The sequence below is a fragment of the Rhinatrema bivittatum genome, chromosome 13 (genome assembly GCF_901001135.1).
Source record: "Rhinatrema bivittatum chromosome 13, aRhiBiv1.1, whole genome shotgun sequence".
Lineage (NCBI taxonomy): Eukaryota > Metazoa > Chordata > Amphibia > Gymnophiona > Rhinatrematidae > Rhinatrema > Rhinatrema bivittatum.
Window position 1 is genome coordinate 39,817,452 of NC_042627.1, and position 20,156 is coordinate 39,837,607.

The following is a 20,156-nucleotide window of genomic DNA, read 5'->3' on the forward strand; positions in this document are numbered from 1 at the left end:
TTTTTGCTCGAGTAAATGCTTTTGAAAATCTGGCCCAAAATGCACACATTTACTTGTATTTAGTTTTAAACATATTGTATGGCTCTCATGGAATTACATTTTAAAATATGTGGCATTCATGGCTCTCTCAGCCAAAAAGGTTCCTGACCCCTGGTCTACCCCAAACCAAATATGCCTGATACTTCACTTTCAATGCATATACAGCATAGCTCTCTGCTTCAATGACAGGGGAGAAGAATAACTGATACTTCACACATCCAGCAGAGCTCTCTGCTACAACGGCAAAGGAGAAGAAAAAGGGTTCGCACTCAAAACGCGGGGAGTAGCTGGCTTGTTACGGCGGTTACTACCCCAAACCAAATGTGCCTGATACTTCACTTTCCATGCATATCCAGCATGGTTCGCTGCTGCATCGGCATGGGAGAAAGACTGATACATCACGCATTTCCAGCATAGCTCTCTGCTTCAACGGCAGGGGGAAAAAAAAAAAAAAACAAAAAACAAAAAACTGATGCTTCACGCATATCCTGCATAGCTTCAACGACAGGGGTGAAGAAAAAAAAAAGGATTCGCAATCACAAAGCGAGGAGTAGCTGGCTTGTTACGGCGGTTACTACCCCAACCAAATGTGCCTGATACTTCACTTTCAAGGCATATCCAGCATGGCTCTCTGCTTCTACAGCAGGGGAGAAGAAAAAAAAACCAACAAGAGCTGTACAACATAGTCTAGGTAAAACAAATAAGCATGGGTGTAGCTTGCTTATCGCAGCGGTTACTGCCCCTACTACCCCTAACTAATCAAGCTAGATATTTCACTTGCATGCAGCTCCATCACTGCTCTCTACATTAATGGTGGGGGTGGAAGGGGAATAGAACAAGGAGCTAAGAGTAACAGATAAGAATGAGAGAAAAAATGTGTGAGGCTTGCTGGGCAGACTGGATGGGCCATTCGGTCTTCTTCTGCCGTCATTTCTATGTTTCTATGTTTCTATATAGGCTGCAACTCCCTAGGCAATGAATTTCAGAGAAGCAGTCCTATATATGAAAAGGTCTTGCATCTGGTTTCAATCAAATGGACAGCTTTAATAGATGGAATCACCAGTAATAAATCTTGGGAAGAGCATAAATCTCTCCTTGGACAGTGTGGCAAATCCTGTCAAAGATATTTTGGACTTTGATTATGTAAGACCTTTAACACACATAGGGAAACTTTGAATTGAGCTCTGAAGAAATCAGTAACTAATGTAGAGAATTCAGAGTGGGAGTAATACAGTCGTATCATCATAGACATATAGAATCTACCTGCAGTGTTCAGAATAATCTATAGCTTTTGAAAAGAAGAAGCTTTAAAACCAGTAATAGGGATGTGAATCGTTTTTTGACGATTTAAAATATCGTCCGATATATTTTAAATCGTCAAAAATCGTTAGAGGCGATATATAATAGGAATTCCCCCGATTTATCGTCAAAAATCATAAATTGGGGGGAGGGGAAGGGGGAGGGCGGGAAAACCGGCACACTAAAACAACCCTAAAACCCACCCCGACCCTTTAAAATAAATCCCCCACCCTCCCGAACCCCCCCAAAATGTATTAAATTACCTGGAGTCCAGTGGGGGGTCCTGGTGTGATCTTCCACTCTCGGGCCACGGGTGCGTTAATAGAAATGGCGCCAGCGCTACCTTTGCCCTGTCAGGGCAAAGGTAGCGTCGGCGCCATTTTGGTTCCTGTCCCCCGACGTCACGAGCGTAGGAGATCGCTCCCGGACCCCCGCTGGACCCCCAGGGACTTTTGGCCAGCTTGGGGGGGCCTCCTGACCCCCACAAGACTTGCCAAAAGTCCAGCGGGGGTCCGGGAACGACCTCCTGCACTCGAATCGTGTTGCCGTATTGCAAAATGGCGCCGGATATGGCCGGCGCCGTTTTGCAATACGGCAATATGGCCATACGGCCGGCGCCATTTTGCAATATGGCCCGAGTATTGCAAAATGGCGCCGGCCATATGGCCATATTGCCGTATTGCAAAATGGCGCCGGCCGTATGGCCGTATGGCCGGCGCCATTTTGCAATACGGCAACACGATTCGAGTGCAGGAGGTCATTCCCGGACCCCCGCTGGACTTTTGGCAAGTCTTGTGGGGGTCAGGAGGCAATATGGCCATACGGCCGGCGCCATTTTGCAATACTCGGGCTGTATTGCAAAATGGCGCCAGCCGTATGGCCATATTGCCGTATTGCAAAATGGCACCGGCCGTATGGCCGTATGGCCGGCGCCATTTTGCAATACGGCAACACGATTCGAGTGCAGGAGGTCGTTCCCGGACCCCCGCTGGACTTTTGGCAAGTCTTGTGGGGGTCAGGAGGCCCCCCCAAGCTGGCCAAAAGTCCCTGGGGGTCCAGCGGGGGTCCAGGAGCGATCTCCTATGCTCGTGACGTCGGGGGACAGGAACCAAAATGGCACCGGCGCTACCTTTGCCCTGTCATATGACAGGGCAAAGGTAGCGCCGGCGCCATTTCTATCAACGCACCCGTGGCCCGAGAGTGGAAGATCACACCGGGACCCCCCCACTGGACCCCAGGTAATTTAAGACATTTGGGGGGTTTCGGGAGGGTGGGGGATTTATTTTAAAGGGTCGGGGTGGGTTTTAGGGTTGTTTTAGTGTGCCGGTTTTCCCGCCCTCCCCCGATTTATGATTTACACGATATTTAAAAAAACAAAACCGCGACGATCCGATTCCCTCCCCCCCCCCAGCCAAAATTGATCGTTAAGACGATCGATCACACGATTCACATCCCTGGTATATAATGAATTACAGTAATCCAGGCAGGTAGTTATCAGTACATGGATCACTGTAGTTAGATGAAATATAAGAATGCAAATTACATACCAAACACAGATGAAAAAAACAGGGCTGGATCACAGTTTTAATGAGTTTCAAAAGAAAGTACAGATATAACCACTTCTAGAACCCAAACAGTCTCTTTACTGGCATCATTATTCCCTCCACAACCAACTTAGTCATGGGGAAAGATATTGGTTTACTAGTCCATAAAACTTCTGTCTTCAAAGGTTTAATCCTAAACGTATTCCACTGAAGCTGATCTTACAGTTATGTAAGTTCCCAAGAGCTTGAAAATGATTAGGCCCATGTTTGCAATATAACTGAAGATCATCTGCATATGAAAGATGTTTTACCCCTGTAGCTCTAATCAGAGATCCCATAGATTGCATATAGATATTAATAAGGATAGGGGACAATACTGACCCCTGGGAAACACCCACATTCTATCCTGATGCACAAAGAGTATTTCAATAAATAAGGAACAAGCCAATTTAACGTAGTGCCCCTATGATTCCGAGGACCTGTAGACAATTTAATAAAATGTCATGGTCCATGGTATCAAAGACAGCGGAAAGATCAAGAAGAATCAACCAAGAATCTAACCCCTTGTATAAACCTGCATAGATCATCAGTCAAAGTAAAAAGGATATCTCAGTGTTAAAAATCTTTCTAAAACCAGATTGAGAGGCTCCTCCAATATTTCTGAAAGTTGTTAAGCTACAGCTGATTCAGTGACTATACTCAGAAATGGCAGATTTGAAACTGGATAATAAATGTCCAATATCATAGGATCCAGTTTAGAATCCTTCAACAGAAGACAAATCAAAATATGTTTTCAAATTACTGGGAAAAACTCCAAATTGCTAAAAAAAAGTGTGTCAAAGGTGAACCCTCCTTAATCAGAAAAGAGGCATGGGTCAAGACTACAGAAACTTGGTCTCTTTCTAGCTATAATCTGTTGAACCTCTTTAACTGAAACATGACTAAAGGTTTCAAATGCATTAGGTAACAAACTGTTGCCTTTGCAGAAAGTATTTACTTCCTTTGTTTATTTACTTAGTGCAGGGTAATCAGAAGTGTGAGCTAAATTGCCGGGCAATGGGATACAGGTTCTATGTGAGGCAAGCTGAAAAGGTAATTGATGGCACACCATGTGACCAGAATGGAACATCCGTCTGTGTGTCTGGGCAATGCAAGGTAAGAAGTTTTTTTTTTTTTTTTCTAATCTTGTACAATAAGTGCTGGTCCAGTGATGGGATCTTTGCTATTGATATCACTGATGCTTTTGACTTCATTTAAAGTATGATACTTGTTCATTGTAACCAGTTATACAATTACTGGAATAATTAAGTTTTTAATAGTGCAAAAGATTATGTATTAATAGTAGTCTAGCCTCTCAAATCCCTTGTGTTTTATTTTGAAGGCAAGCTGTGACCAAAAGTACTGCTTATCATTTTAAGAGTACATATAAGAAATAGCAACAACTTGGGCAATAGTAGCCATGAGCTTGCTGAAGAACAGGGGGTGTGTGGCTTCTCTTCCCCCCACCTCCCAAAAACCATGCACAAGGTGATGGTGCAGAAGGTTCCAGCTTTTTTTTTTTTTTCCAGTTTACCATTGGTTTGATGCAGAAATTCACATTCATCCCCATGTTCAATCATTCAATTGAGTCCATAATTATTGTTGAAGCTTCTTGGCCTGGTAGACAGAATCCAGCTGTTGTTAGTCTGCCTTTTCAAACCTAGATTTGTTTCATCAAATGTTGGCCCATCCTGTAACTCTGATCCCAAGTGATATGCTTATTTTAGATGGCCTGCTATTTCTAAACCGGCCAGCCTCATATGTCCTGTCATTCGGGAGCTGGATGATTTATCTTGCAGCCAGTTGCTGAGCCTGACCTAATCACAGACTATGCATTCACTAACCCGCTGTTAGCCGCTTCTCATGATGTTAAGAAGTGTAGCTATTCATTGACCGACTGAGTCGTGTATTAAAGGCAGATGCCCTAAGGCTGAAATGAGGCCATACTGGTCATGATGCATCAAGAGCTGTACAAATAGTGTAGAACAGTGCAGCGGGAATCCTGACCAGTATTACATCCTGTGAGCTTATTCCTCCTTATTCCTCTTGTGTTGGCCAACTTTCAGTAACTGCCAATTTACTGGTGGGTAAAATATAAAGTGTTACTTCTGTCTCATAGGCATGATGTCACAAATTAGCTTATCTATTCTTAGCATTTGCAAATCCTCTACGGCCTTATGGTAGGCCAATAAAGGTTTGCTGGAGATACCAGATACAGCTCAGTTTAGGGAGAAGCTTAAACACATTCCATGAGGCTTTCGGCAGGAGTGACTGATACCTGTTTCCCTCATTTTTGAATATAGGTGGATAGGTTGCTTAATCAGGCCTTTTTTGTTTTATGTTGATGCATATGTGACACATGGGGCAATATGCTGTTACTATGTTAAATCTTTGCATTTCTTTGATCTCATTCAGCTATCAGTTAGCTCAGGTCATTTATTTGTTTTGAGTCTATACGTATGAGGGATGTGAATCGTTTTTTGACGGTTTAAAATATCGTCTGATATTTTTAAATCATCAATCGTTAAAGAGTGCGATACAATAGAAATTCCCCCGATTTATCGTGAAAAATCATTAATCGGTTTGTGTCCACTAACGGGAGTTATTTGGGGGGAGGGTGGGAAAACCAGCACACCAAAACAATCCCTTACCTTCCCCCCCCCAAAAACGTTTTAAAATCACCTGGTGGCCAGTGGAAGCCCCGGGAGCGATCGCCCGCTCTCGGGCTGTCGGCTGCCACTAATAAAAATGGCGCCGATGGCTCGATAACCCCCCCCCCCCCAAAAAAAGTTTTAAAATTACCTAGTGGTCCAGTGGGGGCGATCTCCCGCTCTCAGGCCGTAGCTGATGGCCCGAGAGCGGGAGATTGCTCCCCGCGCCCCCACTGGACCACCAGGTAATTTTAAAACATTTTTGGGGGGGGGATCAGGAGGGTGGGGAAGGCTAAGGGGTCAGTTTTAAAGGGTCAGGGTGGGTTTTTTGTTTATCAGATTGGGCGCAGCCGATAAACAAAAAACCAATCGGGCCGGACGATAAAAATTATAAGATTTGAATCAGAACCGAACCGATTCCGGTTCAGATTCACATCTCTATATGTATGATTTTATTTTGTGAATATTTTAAATTGTACCTTGCTTCGATCATTACTTGTAAATTGAATAACAAATCAATGATTGTGCCCTAATGCTGCAACAATAACCATTCATCCCCTCATTCCCCAGCTCCAAATACTCCTGCAAAATTAAGGGCAAGAAAGATGAACTTTTGCTAATGAGTCAAGAGGCCAAGCACTGCTAGAGGGGTTCTCTTATCACCTGCAGCCTGGTGGCCCTTTGCCCAGGCTGTTTGCTTACACAGCAGCAGATGAACGGGCTGCTTACATCACTCGCCTGCCTCATTTCCCCCCACTCCCCTTGTCACCCATGAACAAAAAGCTTTTCCACACTTTGTTCTCTTGGCTGCTGCCTCCAGTTCCTACCAGTGCAGGCACATGGTGGCAAACTGGTCATTCCTATACTCACCTCTGCCGAGCCATAGGACTTACATTAAACAATGTATCAATTAACATTACTTTGGGGATTTTTTAAGCACCTTTCTTCTAATTCCCCTTAGGGACAGTACAAGAGCCATGAATTATAGCACACACATGAGAACACATGCACACCTCATGGACCAACCAAATCTATTTATGGCCTTTGCTTAAATGGCTGCTCTAGTAGCCACGGGACAGCAGCAGGAAGCAAAAGTACTACTTAGATCCTTCAGAAGCACAACTTACCTGTTTCTTGAATCTGCTGCTACTTCTGTTGCTTTTACTCATAGGTCTCCTTTCCTTTTCAAAATCTCTTTAATTTTATAGGACTGCTTTGTTTTTTTACCCTAGTATATGCTATTTAATACATGCACATATTTTTAGAATGTGATGGCTGGAGCCACCTTCTTGGGAATCTGATCCATCTTCAGTTGGTCATGCTGCATTCATATGGGAATCACACTTAGACACGTCTAAGTGTGATTCCCGTGTAGCATTCTCACAGACCTTGATTCACCGAGATTCATGACTAACCAGGGGCAGCTCTCTAAAATGTTGAACACTAATAACTCAGCAGGAATGGAATAATAAATCAAAATGAAAATGATGGAACTTACTTAAATTCATGGTCTAAGATTTTTTTTTTTTTTTAGGAAAAAAGGACTTTTGGTAACTGTAGTTTGTTTTTTTTTTTTTGTTTTGTTTTAGGAAAGTACAGGAGAGCACATTTCTTACAACACATTATAGAAACTAATTTAAAATTCATTCCATGATGGTTGCAGTTTTTATTTTGCAGCTGAAAACCATTTTTAGCTAGTTTCCTTTGGTAAATAAATTACATAGAAGCAGCACTGCATACAGAGTGTCATGTGGGTTTCAGAAACATGGTGAAGCACAGAGTTCCTTACAAGACTGGATTGGATTAGTGCTTTTTTTTATTAATTCTGTACATAATACCTTTTTGGAAAAATACATGAGCTCCAGAATGGCTGAGTCTGGGATTTTGCTACTACATTAACTGTCTGGATTTTTTTCTGGATTGTTGTAGCCAGATGGGGGGCTAAGATGTCTGGATAATGTTTGGATTTTAGATCTTTATAAATTCAGCCCCCTGCCTTGAGTGAGTCCTCCCCGCCTGCATCATTCACACTAGCCACATGCCGAAATACCCCTGCCCTCAGGGCCCACTTTCCTCTCTGGCCTCCACAGCTTTAAACATGTTTTTGCTGCTCACCCTCAGCTCCCTTCTTTGTTCTGGCCAGGCATTTGTACCTTGGTTGCTCCTTCTCTATCTTCTTCTGCATCCATGTGGTTCAGAGATCAGATATTGAACCATGTAAGGCTCAGGCCTGGGTTCATCAATAGGCATGCATGTTAGGCCTGTGCCTAGGCAAACTTCGAAGAGTAGGGGGGAGCAGCAGGTTGGCTGAAGATTTGCTGCCTTTCAGCTATGCTTAATCTCATTCAACAGCTCTCTGCTTCCTGATCCAACTGGAGGGAACAGGAGGGGGAGGAGGTGAGTCTGGAGCAGACAGAGCAAAGGGAGGTCATTTTATGGAAGTGAGGAATCATTGAGGGGTGGAGATGAGACTGGATCAACTGAGAAGCATGTAAAATAGTAAGGACAGCAGAAATGGAAAAGATGGCCCATCCAGTCTGCCCAGCAAGTTTCGTATGGTGGGATTTGCCACTCCATTCAGGATCCCTCTATGTTTCTCTCAAGGGTAGTAACTGCCTCCCTGTGCAGTTTCCTTCAAGCCTTATGATAAGGGTAGTAATATTTACAGTCATTCAAAACCAAGCAACTGACAAACCTATAAACTACTACTAGCAACATTTTTACTGGGTGAGGAGCCTTCTTGGTAATTCAGACAGTGCTGCTTGACATTCTTTGATTTGGGACTTGGCCGTAAAAGCTGTCCTGTACTTTTCCCCTTATTTTTGCGTGTCAGAACCATAGACCGTAAAAATCAGGGTCCATGTTAATGGTTGTCTGTATCCAGTCCCCCCCCCCCCCCCCCCCCCCCCCCAACAGCGATGTTGCAGTTGTGTCAAAAGCTATTTTCTGAGGGTAGAAACTGGTGCTCTGTGCAGGTTACCACCCTGCATCCTTTTCTTCATTTCCATCCTCTAGCCTTTAGGGATCCAGTGTTTATCCCTTGCTCCTTTGAATTTGACTGTTTCTTTCTTTACCACCCCCACCAGAAGGGCATTCCAAGCATCTATCACCCTTTGTAGAGAAATATTTACTGACATTGGTTCTGCGTCATCCCACTGGAGTTTCACTTCATGACCCCCTAGTTCTACCATTTCCTTTCTGACAGAAAAGGTTTGAAGTTTGTGCATTAAAACCTTTCAGGTATCTGAAGGTCTGTATTGTAACTCCCCTGCATCTCCTCTCTTCCAGGATATAGATATTCAGATCCTTTAGCTTCTCCTCCTAAATCTTACAATACAGACCCCCACACCATTTTGGTCGCCCTTCTTTGGACTGCCTCCACTCAGTCTCAAGAACTGAACATAATACTCCAGGTGAGGCCTCACCAAGGATCTGTGAAAGGGCATTATCTCCTTTTTCCTGTTGGTTATTCCTCTCTCTCAGGTCGATACTCTAAGGCCGCGGTAGAAACAGTGCGGCAGTGCCGGGCGCATCCTCGTTCCCCGCACGCACAACTCTCTTCTAATTGCATGCAAATGCATGCCGCGACCAACCCGTGTCCAACGCGCGTCCATGAAGCGAAACCCCTTTTACTGTATAGGTGGTATATTCAGCGCCTATACAGTATCCCGGGGTGCGCTGGTACCTGTCATTTAAAATGTCAGCTGAAATGACAGGTACCAGGAAGTGGATCCCGAATTAAAAGCAAAGAAAACCTAAACCAAACCTAAACCTAAACCAAAAAATCCCGAATCATTGCAGGCGAAAGCGCTAGACGTGAAAAAGCATTAGTAAAGTAAACTTATTTTTCGTTCAGCCCTGGGGTCAGCCGGCGGCGAAAGCGGCTTCCAGCGGCCCCGCCAGCGAAGATTGGCGAACGCACGTCCGTTCATAAGCTTTCACTGACTTGAGCGCCCAAATAGACGGAGGGGACGTCAATTTGGGCGCCCAACCTTGCGAAGTGTATGGACGAACGCCGTGAGGTCATGCACACCCATTCATACGCTTTCGCTGACTTGAGCGCCCAAATAGACGGAGGGGCCGTCAATTTGGGCGCTCAAGCTTGCGAAGCGAAGCGTATGGATGAGCGCCGTAAGGTCACGCACGCCCGTTCATACGCTTTTGCTGACTTGGGGGGCCTGTCATTTTGGGCGCTCAAGCCTGCGAAGCTATGGACGAACGCCGTGAGGTCACGCACGCCCGTTCATACGCTTTTGCTGACTTGGGGGCCTGTCATTTTGGGCGCTCAAGCCTGCGAAGCTATGGACAAACGCCGTGAGGTCACCTATTGAGCGCGCGTGCCTGACGTCACATGCTGCAAGATGGCGCCTGGGGATCAAAGACTGGTTGACAGGAGCTGGCAGGCTGTAAGACACCTGTAAGAAACCAGCCAAACAGAATAGACAGGAGATGGAGGGAGGAGAGTGCTGGTATCCACAACGTGGAGAAAACAAAAAACTAGACTCTGTGTTTATATTTTATATTCAACAGAATAAAAAAAATTACAGACAGGACTAGGGGGTATTCCATGAAGTTAGCATGTAGCACAAATTACAGATTGAGGTTTAGCCCTTTTTTTTCTGCCTCGGTGGCAGGTTCCACGCATAAGAGGGTGGGGGGAGAGCTAAAGATACCGCTGAGGTATTTAAAGCTGTATCATAATTCACTTTCCTCCAGGGTATACATATTATTTACATCCATCCTCATGAGCTTACAATAAAGATCACTGAGCACTAACTGCTAATGGGATAGCAAGAGTAAGGGTACAGTAAGGAGGGCAGAAAAACACCAAAAGTCCATGCAGTCTGCCCAGCAAGTTTCTTATGGTAGTGACTGCTGCTTCGTGCAGGTTACCTCCATGTCAGGACTAGGGGGCACTCCATGAAGTTAGCATGTAGCACATTAAAAACTAATCAGAGATTGTTCTTTTTCACTCAAGGCACAATTAACTCTTGAATTTGTTGGCAAGGGTTTAGTACAGTTAATGGAGCTGGGTTTAAAAAGGGATAGGATAAGTTCTTGGAGGAGAAGTCCATTACCTGCTATTAATCAAGTTGACTTAGAAAAAAGTCACTGCTATTATTCGCATCAGTAGCATGGGATATGCTTAGTTTTGTGGTATTTGGCAGGTACTTGTAGCCTGGATCGGATGTAATAATATGTATACCCTGGATTGTAGCCAGGATTGGCCAAATTTGTAACTAGGATGTTGGGCTTGATGGACCCAGCAATTTTCAACCCATAACAAAATCACCGCTAACAACTGTTTTATGGGTTGCATAGCCTTCTTGTTGTGTCAGACAGTGATGCTTGAACATGCTCTGCTTTTGGACTTGGCCGTAGTAGCATCCTTGGGCTTTTTTCCTAATGTCTATCAGTAGCCAGAAACAAAAGTCGTGGTCCAACATTGTCTGCCATCTGTATCCAATTCCTATTTTGCCCCCCGCCATCTAAGTAGAGAGCAATGTTATAGTTGTGTCTATCATCAAGACAAATTGGTTAAGGTTAGTTAGCCCCATGCTCTGCATGTTCTCCTCAACCTTGGCTGTCATTCGAATATGGCCCCAGCACTAACACATAAGTCGCATGCTAATAATAGTTGAAATGAAATGAAACGAACACATTTTTTTTGATTCAAAAAAATATATTTTTGAAAACATATTAAGAACTATTTACAAATTTTACAGGGGGGAGGCCAAAGGGGGGGTGGGTGCTCGGAAAATAAGGGGACAGAGCATGCCATGGGGGAGGAGGAGGAGCGCTGTCATTGTCGGTCCCCATGCGGTGGCGCTCCTGCAGGAGCCCGCGCCAAGACCAGCAGTACTGAGCTCCTGCGATTGCTCGCAGGAGCTCAACCACCTCCCGCTGGCCCTGACACAGGTCGAGCAGGAGCGTCACCGCCCGCGCTGACATTCCCTCCAGGGTGTCTATGGTGCTGGAGATCTGCACCAGGAGGTACAGCATTGCGTCCAAACGGCCCTCAATGCTGCCCTCTGGCCGATCTCCAGCCCTGGACAGCCCCAGAGAGGCTGGGCCGACAACGTCAATGACGCTGTCCTCCTCATCTCCCCTGGCAGGCGGGGTGGTCGGGGTGGGCGGGTTGGGAGAGAGTTGGGGTGGAAAATCAGGCAGGGTATGGTGCGGTGGGATATAGATGGGGACGGGCAAAATAACCGACAGGCGCTCCAAAATGGGGGTGGGTGGGTTAGCTGGGGGAGCAGGAGCCATTTGGGGGGGGGAGGGAACTGGGACGGGAAGGATCACTGTGGGACGGTCCATGGGGGGGTGGGAAATGGGCAGGGGCCGCATCTCTTCCTCCAAAGTATCTGAAAAGAGAAAGATCAAGGCCTTAATCCCATCCAACGTGAATTCATGCACAACAAGAAACAGAACCTAGCAACATTTTTAACAGGAACATTACTGGATTCCATTTCACACATCTACACATGCCAATTCCCTTGTCGTGACAAATGCAGAAAGTATGCCAATGCAACTAAAGGCTCACCATGGCGGGGTTCCAGCAGTTGGTCTTCCTCTGCACTGTCATCTGTGCTGCTCTCTGAAAACAGAAAAATTTTAATTTTCACAGCTGCGCATGCAAAGATCGATAATAGTCCAATGGTAAATATTTTTTTCACTTTCAGCTCGGCCTTTAAATCTGTTTACTGCACCTACCGTCCTCTTGGTGGGCCCGCAGGGCCCTCAGGTACTCCAGCTCCTCCCTTCTGGATCCTGCGCGCCCGCTTCTTCAGTGCCTCTATCTGTGGGTTATACAATAGCAAAAGGAAAGGGAAGTTGAACTACAAATTGAGAGGTGGAACGAAATTGTAGCCCAACCAGTCTAAAAAGTTAAGTGTTATTTTTACATTTGTCATCCGCATCCCAATACAAATCTAGTGCCCAAGTACTTCAAGAAAGTCAAGTCAAGTGTTTCCTGCTATGGTGCACAGCTCTACAAAGCAAACACACAAATAAAATTCTAACCTAACCAGTCTGATAAAAAGGTAAGTGTTATTTTTACATTTGTCATCCGCATCCCAATACAAATCTAGTGCCCAAGTACTTCAAAAAAGTCAAGTCAAGTCAAGTGTTTCCTGCTATGGTGCACAGCTCTACAAAGCAAACACACAAATAAAATTCTAACCCAACCAGTCTGATAAAAAGGTGTGTTATTTTTACATTTGTCATCCGCATCCCAATAGAAATCTAGTGCCCAAATACTTCAAAAAAGTCAAGTCAAGTGCCATGTTTCCTGCTGTGGTGCACAGCTCTACAAAGTGAACACCCATAAAAAATTGTTCTTACAAGTGAAGCGTCACTTTCCCACCGTCAGATACAACAATACTAAACAAACAAATCAAAGATGTTAAACTTGAACTTTGCATGCCCGTTACAAAATTAACTAGAGGCCTTTAAACGTACCTCCCTTGGAAACTCCACTTGGGTGTTGTATTGCGCCCTGAGCGCCTGCCAGGCCTCATCCGCCCTCTCCTGGTTCCGCGGGCGCCCAGGGCGGAAGAACAGGCGGCGCTCGTCCACTGCCACGAGCTGTGCCAGCAGCCTCACATCAGCATCCGAAAAATTGCGGCCTCTTCCCCTAGGCATTTTCTACAGCGATTAGAAAATGGCCGCCCGGAAGTGTCATTGCACGTGCGAGCGCCGTGCATCCTGCTTCCGGCCCTTTCCCTCCACCATATTCCTACAGCCAAACACAACAGGTGCTCAAGCTATTTTGCAACGGCGAAACATAGGCGCTCAGTCCTAGATTTAAGCTTTGTTTTCGGTTTGCCATTTTGCAACGGCGAAACATAACAGCCGCTCAAACCTAGACTTAAGCTGTGCAACGGCCGAACAGGACAGGCGCCATTTTGCAAAGGCGAAACATATAGGCGCTCAATCCTAGATTTGTTTTGTTTTCGGTTCGCCATTTTGCAACGGCGAAACATAACAGCCGCTCAAACCTAGACTTAAGCTGTGCAACGGCCGAACAGGACAGGCGCCATTTTGCAAAGGCGAAACATATAGGCGCTCAATCCTAGATTTAAGCTTTGTTTTCGGTTCGCCATTTTGGAACGGCGAAACATAACAGCCGCTCAAACCTAGACTTAAGCTGTGCAACGGCCGAACAGGACAGGCGCCATTTTGCCAAGGCGAAACATAGGCGCTGAATCCTAGATTTAAGCTTTGTTTTCGGTTCGCCATTTTGCAACGGCGAAACATAACAGCCGCTCAAACCTAGACTTAAGCTGTGCAACGGCCGAACAGGACAGGCCATTTTTGCCGCCTTCCTATAACTGGAGTTTCCTGTTGGTGAAAACTGGAGTTTCCTGATGGTTTTGAAACCGGAGTTTGCGATTGGTCAAAACTGGAGTTTCCTATTGGTTTTCAAACTGCAGTTTCGTATTGGTTTTGTAACTTGAGTTTCCAATTGGCCAGCACGGCATAATAATCTTACCATGGGCGTGTATATAGCTCGCTTCCCTTGAATGGAAAAGTCCCTTTTCACTTCATTTGGACAAGGACACACCGTGTACAACTGTTTCGTCGGATATCGTCAAGGCTTTCAGCAGATAAGCATTGCAAAGCACGCTTTTTTTTCTGGCATGTACTGGGCCTCCCTTGTGGTGAACCGTGTGACTTTGCAACTCTTTTATGTGCGGATCGGAATCCATGATGGGAAGGCTGTTTTTCTTTGTCGTCTTTGCCCTGTTATGTTTCCCTCTTCTTTGCATTTCTAACGGTGCTGATGTTTCCATTTTGGCTCTTGGCTGTAAGCTATCTGTTGTGTTGTACCCTGTAGCCTATAGTTTCCCTGTTCTTTGCATTCAGTCTGTCTCTGATGTTTCTCGCTTGCAGTCCCTATATTTAACCCTTCAACTTGTATTTAACCTGGTGTTTGTTCTTTTACTGTTTCCTGTTTATATTCCGGCTATGGCTGCTGTGCAACCGCCCCACCAACAAGGGGGCAATCTAGAGCAGGCTCTCCTGACGGGTCCAGTCCATCTTACTGTTTCACTCTATGTTCTGGACTTCCCTTTATAACCCGGCATGGCAGTTCCCTTGGTGCTTCGGCAGAGCCTTGCGCTGTGTGTGGCATTCCGTCCTTTTACCCTGCTGTGTGTGGCATTCGGGCTCTCTGCCTTACTACTAGGTACTAGGGATGTGAATCGTTTTTCAACGATTAAAATTATCGTCCGATAATGTTTATATCGTCTTAAATCGTTATAGAACACGATACAATAGAAATTCTAACGATTTATCGTTAAAAATCGTTAAATCTTGTTAGTGCGCACTAACTCGAGTTCGTGCGCACTAACTCCCCGTTAGTGCGCACTAACTCGATTTAGTGCGCACTAACTGAAAATGATACAAATAAACACTTTCCAGGTCACTGAAGGTCAGTTAGGAATGAATATGTGTTCCTATTTGCTGGCTGCCCTCTTATCTATTGATATTACCAAGGTTACCACTGAGGTGATGGTTGGGGGGATGGGAAATGGAACTGGAAACTAACGAACACCAACAGAAAATGAAACAAAGTGTTCACACTTCCCAGGTCAGTAAAGGTCACTTAGGAATGAATATGTATGTATGTATTCCTATTGGCTGGCTGTGCTCTTATCTATTGATGTTAACAATATGGTTGGGGGGATGTGAAATGGAAACAGTTGGAAGCTTGACAAAAAAAGTAATGTAATGATCAGCACTCACGTGACTAGAACTTGTTTGTTTATTATTTTTGTTAGCAGGCACCTGAAATGCTAGTGCATGTTGAATTTGCCAATCACTGTGCATTTTAGAAAGGTGGTCCTGGCTGGAACTGTACACAGTTCAAATATATGTAATTGATTGTTGGTAAGTGTATTTTTTAAGTAGCCACACTGGCACCAGTATGTTTACTTTTCCTCCTACTTAACTCACTAGCTCAGCTTTGTAAGAAGGGCTTCTCTGCTTGTGTGTTGTTTTTGTTTGGTGTGAGGAGAGCAGAAACATCAGATCTTTATTCAATCTACTACAGTCATCTCTTACAGTGCCCTATCCCTATTAATACCAGGAGTGTTGTGATCTTCCTGCACACAGTGCCCTAACCCTGATACCAGTCTGAGACAGCTCCCTCCCTGCATTACTAGTGAGAGGCTGGCTTCACAGACAGGGGGGAGCTGCCTGACCCTCACTCCTGACTTCCCCCATGTCCCAGCTAGTGAATGGTGTGTGGGTGAGGGGGGGGGGGGGAGGATGGTGAAGTCTGAGACAGCTCCCTCCCTGCATTACTAGTGAGAGGCTGGCTTCACAGACAGGGGGGAGCTGCCTGACCCTCACTCCTGACTTCCCCCATGTCCCAGCTAGTGAATGGTGTGTGGGTGAGGGGGGGGGGGGAGGATGGTGAAGTCTGAGACAGCTCCCTCCCTGCATTACTAGTGAGAGGCTGGCTTCACAGACAGGGGGGAGCTGCCTGACCCTCACTCCTGACTTCCCCCATGTCCCAGCTAATGAATGGTGTGTGGGTGAGGGGGGGGGGGGGGAGGATGGGGAAGTCTGAGACAGCTCCCTCCCTGCATTACTAGTGAGAGGCTGGCTTCACAGACAGGGGGGAGCTGCCTGACCCTCACTCCTGACTTCCCCCATGTCCCAGCTAGTGAATGGTGTGTGGGTGGGGGGGGGGGGGGGGGAGGATGGTGAAGTCTGAGACAGCTCCCTCCCTGCATTACTAGTGAGAGGCTGGCTTCACAGACAGGGGGGAGCTGCCTGACCCTCACTCCTGACTTCCCCCATGTCCCAGCTAGTGAATGGTGTGTGGGTGAGGGGGGGGGGAGGATGGTGAAGTCTGAGACAGCTCCCTCCCTGCATTACTAGTGAGAGGCTGGCTTCGCAGACAGGGGGGAGCTGCCTGACCCTCACTCCTGACTTCCCCCATGTCCCAGCTAGTGAATGGTGTGTGGGTGAGGGGGGGGGGGGGAGGATGGTGAAGTCTGAGACAGCTCCCTCCCTGCATTACTAGTGAGAGGCTGGCTTCACAGACAGGGGGGAGCTGCCTGTCCCTCACTCCTGACTTCCCCCATGTCCCAGCTAGTGAATGGTGTGTGGGTGAGGGGGGGGGGGGGGAGGATGGTGAAGTCTGAGACAGCTCCCTCCCTGCATTACTAGTGAGAGGCTGGCTTCACAGACAGGGGGGAGCTGCCTGACCCTCACTCCTCTGGGGTATTGTGATCTTCCTGCACACAGTGCCCTATCTCTGATACCAGGGGTGTTGTGATCTTCCTGCATGCAGTGCCCTATCCCTATTAATACCAGGAGTGTTGTGATCTTCCTGCATGCAGTGCCCTATCCCTATTAATACCAGGAGTGTTGTGATCTTCCTGCACGCAGTGCCCTATCCCTGATATCGGGATGTGTGCAAGAAGATCACAACACCCCCGGTATCAGGAATAGGGCACTGTGTGCAGGAAGATCACAACACCCCCAGTATCAGGAATAGGGCACTGTGTGCAGGAAGATCACAACACCCCTGGTATTAGGGATAGGGCACTGTGTGCAGGAAGATCACAACACTCCTGGTATTAATAGGGATAGGGCACTGTGTGCAGGAAGATCACAATACCCCTGGTATCAGGGTTAGGGCACAAGTTCTAGTCACATTGACTGATCACATTACTTGTTTTGTCAAGCTACCAACTGTTTCCATTTCCCATCCCCCATATACTGTCAGTAGGAAACTTGGTAACATGAATAAATAAGAGGGCAGCCAATAGGAATACGTATTCATTCCTAAACTGACCTTAACTGACCTGAAAAGTGTCAAATTGTATCATTTTCAGTTAGTGCGCACTAACTCCCAGTTAGTGCGCACTAATCGGAAAAAACGATTTTTAACGATTTTTTAACTAAAAAATCGTGCCTAAGACGATTTTCTTGCCCTGCCACACGATTTCTATCGTTAAGACGATATGGAAAACGATTCACATCCCTACTAGGTACCTTGACCCAGCCTGGACTCGGACACAGTTGCCTGCCACCTGCCCTGACCCAGCCTGGACTTTGTCACTGCCTCCAGCAGTCACCATCATCAGAGACTTTCCAGCCATCCCTATCTCTCTCTACCTGGAGTCAATCCAGAAGGTGGTGTTCACAACACCAGAACACAGTTACTGGAATGGCTCTTAAACAAGGCTATACAGGGGCCTCAATATGTTACAGTATATGTTACAGTATATGTTACAGTATATTTTACAGATTTCATCTCCTCCATGCTGTCCATTAATCACGTGCTCTTTGTTACCGTCCAGGTTGAACTATGCCGGGAAAGCTCGCTATGGCTGCAGTAGAGGACCATGCCGTGGAGCAGCAGCGAGAGGAAGACTCAAGTGCCTCCCAGCCATCCCAAAAGCGAATCCGTGACGTGCGCTTTACGGATGGAGAGAAAGAACTATTGTGCCGTTCTGTATGCGAAAAACATCACCTTCTCTTCAAGTCGAAGCTTTCGTGGTGCAGCAGAAAAAAGATTTGGGAGATTGCCCAGGATGTAAGCTCCCTTTCTGTGATGCCAAGAGATGTTAAGCAGGTGCAGCACCGGTGGCGGGACACCAGGAAAGAGGTGAAAGAGAAGGCCGCTAAAATCAATGCCTCTGCAAAGAGGACTGGTGGAGGACCACCGTGCAGCATCATGCTGACACCAGTGGAGGAGATGGTTCTCAGAACCATGAGGGCGGAGGTCGTGGTGGGCGTGCAGACGCAGCATGGTGGCGACACGGGAGCATGTGCAGGTATGTATTTAGCTAAATCTGATGTGAGCTGTATGGTTGCTGAGTGGTCACCCAATGGGTGATCGCTCCATTTCGTTTTACAATTTTCCTACTGTAATAAAAATGTGCATCATTGATTGCCCTACCGTCACTGTACTTGTCGCAATATTGTCTGATAGCAAATATGTGACGTCTCCCCTGCCATAAGAATTCTTGTTACATGACAAAACTATAACAATTTCGTTAGAGATCGGTACTGTTATAAATTCTGATGAACTCTCCACAGTTATGGAATGACGTTGACCTCTATATCTTTGGCCACAGAAACAATGGACAACGGCGAAGTTGACAGCGGAGACAACCAGGAATCCATGTTTCCGCAGCCTAGCACGGACTCCCCCAGCCAACAGATGTCATCAGGGGACATGGATACACAGGATCGGTATTATGACCCTGTGAACGAAGCAGAGGAAGTTGTCCTTGACCTACAGGATTTGACCCCCCCCCCCCCCCCCCCCCCCCCCCGGCACTTCAAGAACCCAACCCATCCCAGCTACGTGATGAAGCACCAGTGATGGAGGAATTTGCACCAGTGTTACCGGACACGAAAGTGCCACTTTTTGTAGATGATGTCGTGAGCGAGCAATTACTGGCAGGAATAAGCTCGCGCCAGGATCTTCATCATGAATAAATCCTCCAGGAACTGCGTTTGATGAGAGCCGACTTTAGAGATTGCGTCGGTTTGCTGAGAGCCGACTTTAGGGAATGCATGGCGGCACTGATTGGCGCAATCCAAGCACTTGCCCCGAAACCTCCCTCCGGCAACCATTCGTAAAACATTTAATAAAAGTTATATTTTGTTTTCAATTTGAGTAAGCGTACTTTTGTTTTTATTACAACCGTTATCCAAGGGGGGTCACTCCACCGGAAAGAGCATAAAAGACAGGTAAAGTTGTATGCTACGGGTCACCACACATTATTTATGTAACACCTACACTTCAGGAAATGTGAATGTAACGTTAAAAAACAGATTTAATTGCAGGGAATTCATAGAAGGAAAAATAGATGTGGGCTGACAATATCCATGTAACACATCAAGGGATATTTATTCAAGTATAAATAACCATATGCTAATGTTCATATTGAAGTGGCTGGAAACGGTCTGGAGGACCACAAAAGGGAATACATGTTAAGTTTTGAATGGGGTGACCATATATTTTCAAGATTTAAAATATGGATATGATGATATCTATATGAGTTCTTAAATGCTTTAACGGAGGGGTCATCTTCCAGTAATGTCTTCAAAGAGATCAATTTCAAATTCTGGAACAGAATGAGAAGAAATGGCAAGAGTTAATAGGACGTACAGGTACAGAAATGATCAATCTCTAGAGATCTAATCGGAACCGGACCCTTTAAAAGTAACCCCTTACCTTCCCCCACCCTCCTTACAGGTACCTGGTGGTCCAGTAGGGGTCCCGGGAGCAATCTCCCGCTCCGGGCCGTCCTCCCACTTCCGGGCCATTGGCTGCCAATAATCAGAATGGTGCTGATGGACTTATGCCCTTACCATGTGACAGGGTATTTTGCTCCTACAATGCGACAGGGGCTGCACTGGGCCCATCGGAGGTTTGGGGGGGGGGGGGGGGGGAGGGGGGTTCAGGAGAGTTGGGGGAGCCAATTCAAAGGATAGGGGTGGATTTATGGTTTATTTGTGTGTGCCATTTTCCCGCCCTCCCCTTTATCATCAGGTTTCCCTATCTTCTTGGGGGATCCCCCCGCTTTCTGACAAATTTGAAAATATC

The 20,156-nt window shown here is 46.2% G+C and overlaps 1 protein-coding gene across 1 annotated transcript in view; it reads left to right on the top strand.

The window, feature by feature from the left end:
- THSD4 (thrombospondin type 1 domain containing 4) overlaps positions 1-20,156 on the top strand; it is a 1,544,828-nt gene that overhangs the window by 642,423 nt on the left and 882,249 nt on the right. Inside the window, 1 exon segment of the mRNA XM_029575745.1 lies at positions 3,901-4,037. Coding sequence (XP_029431605.1) covers positions 3,901-4,037 — 137 coding nt within the window.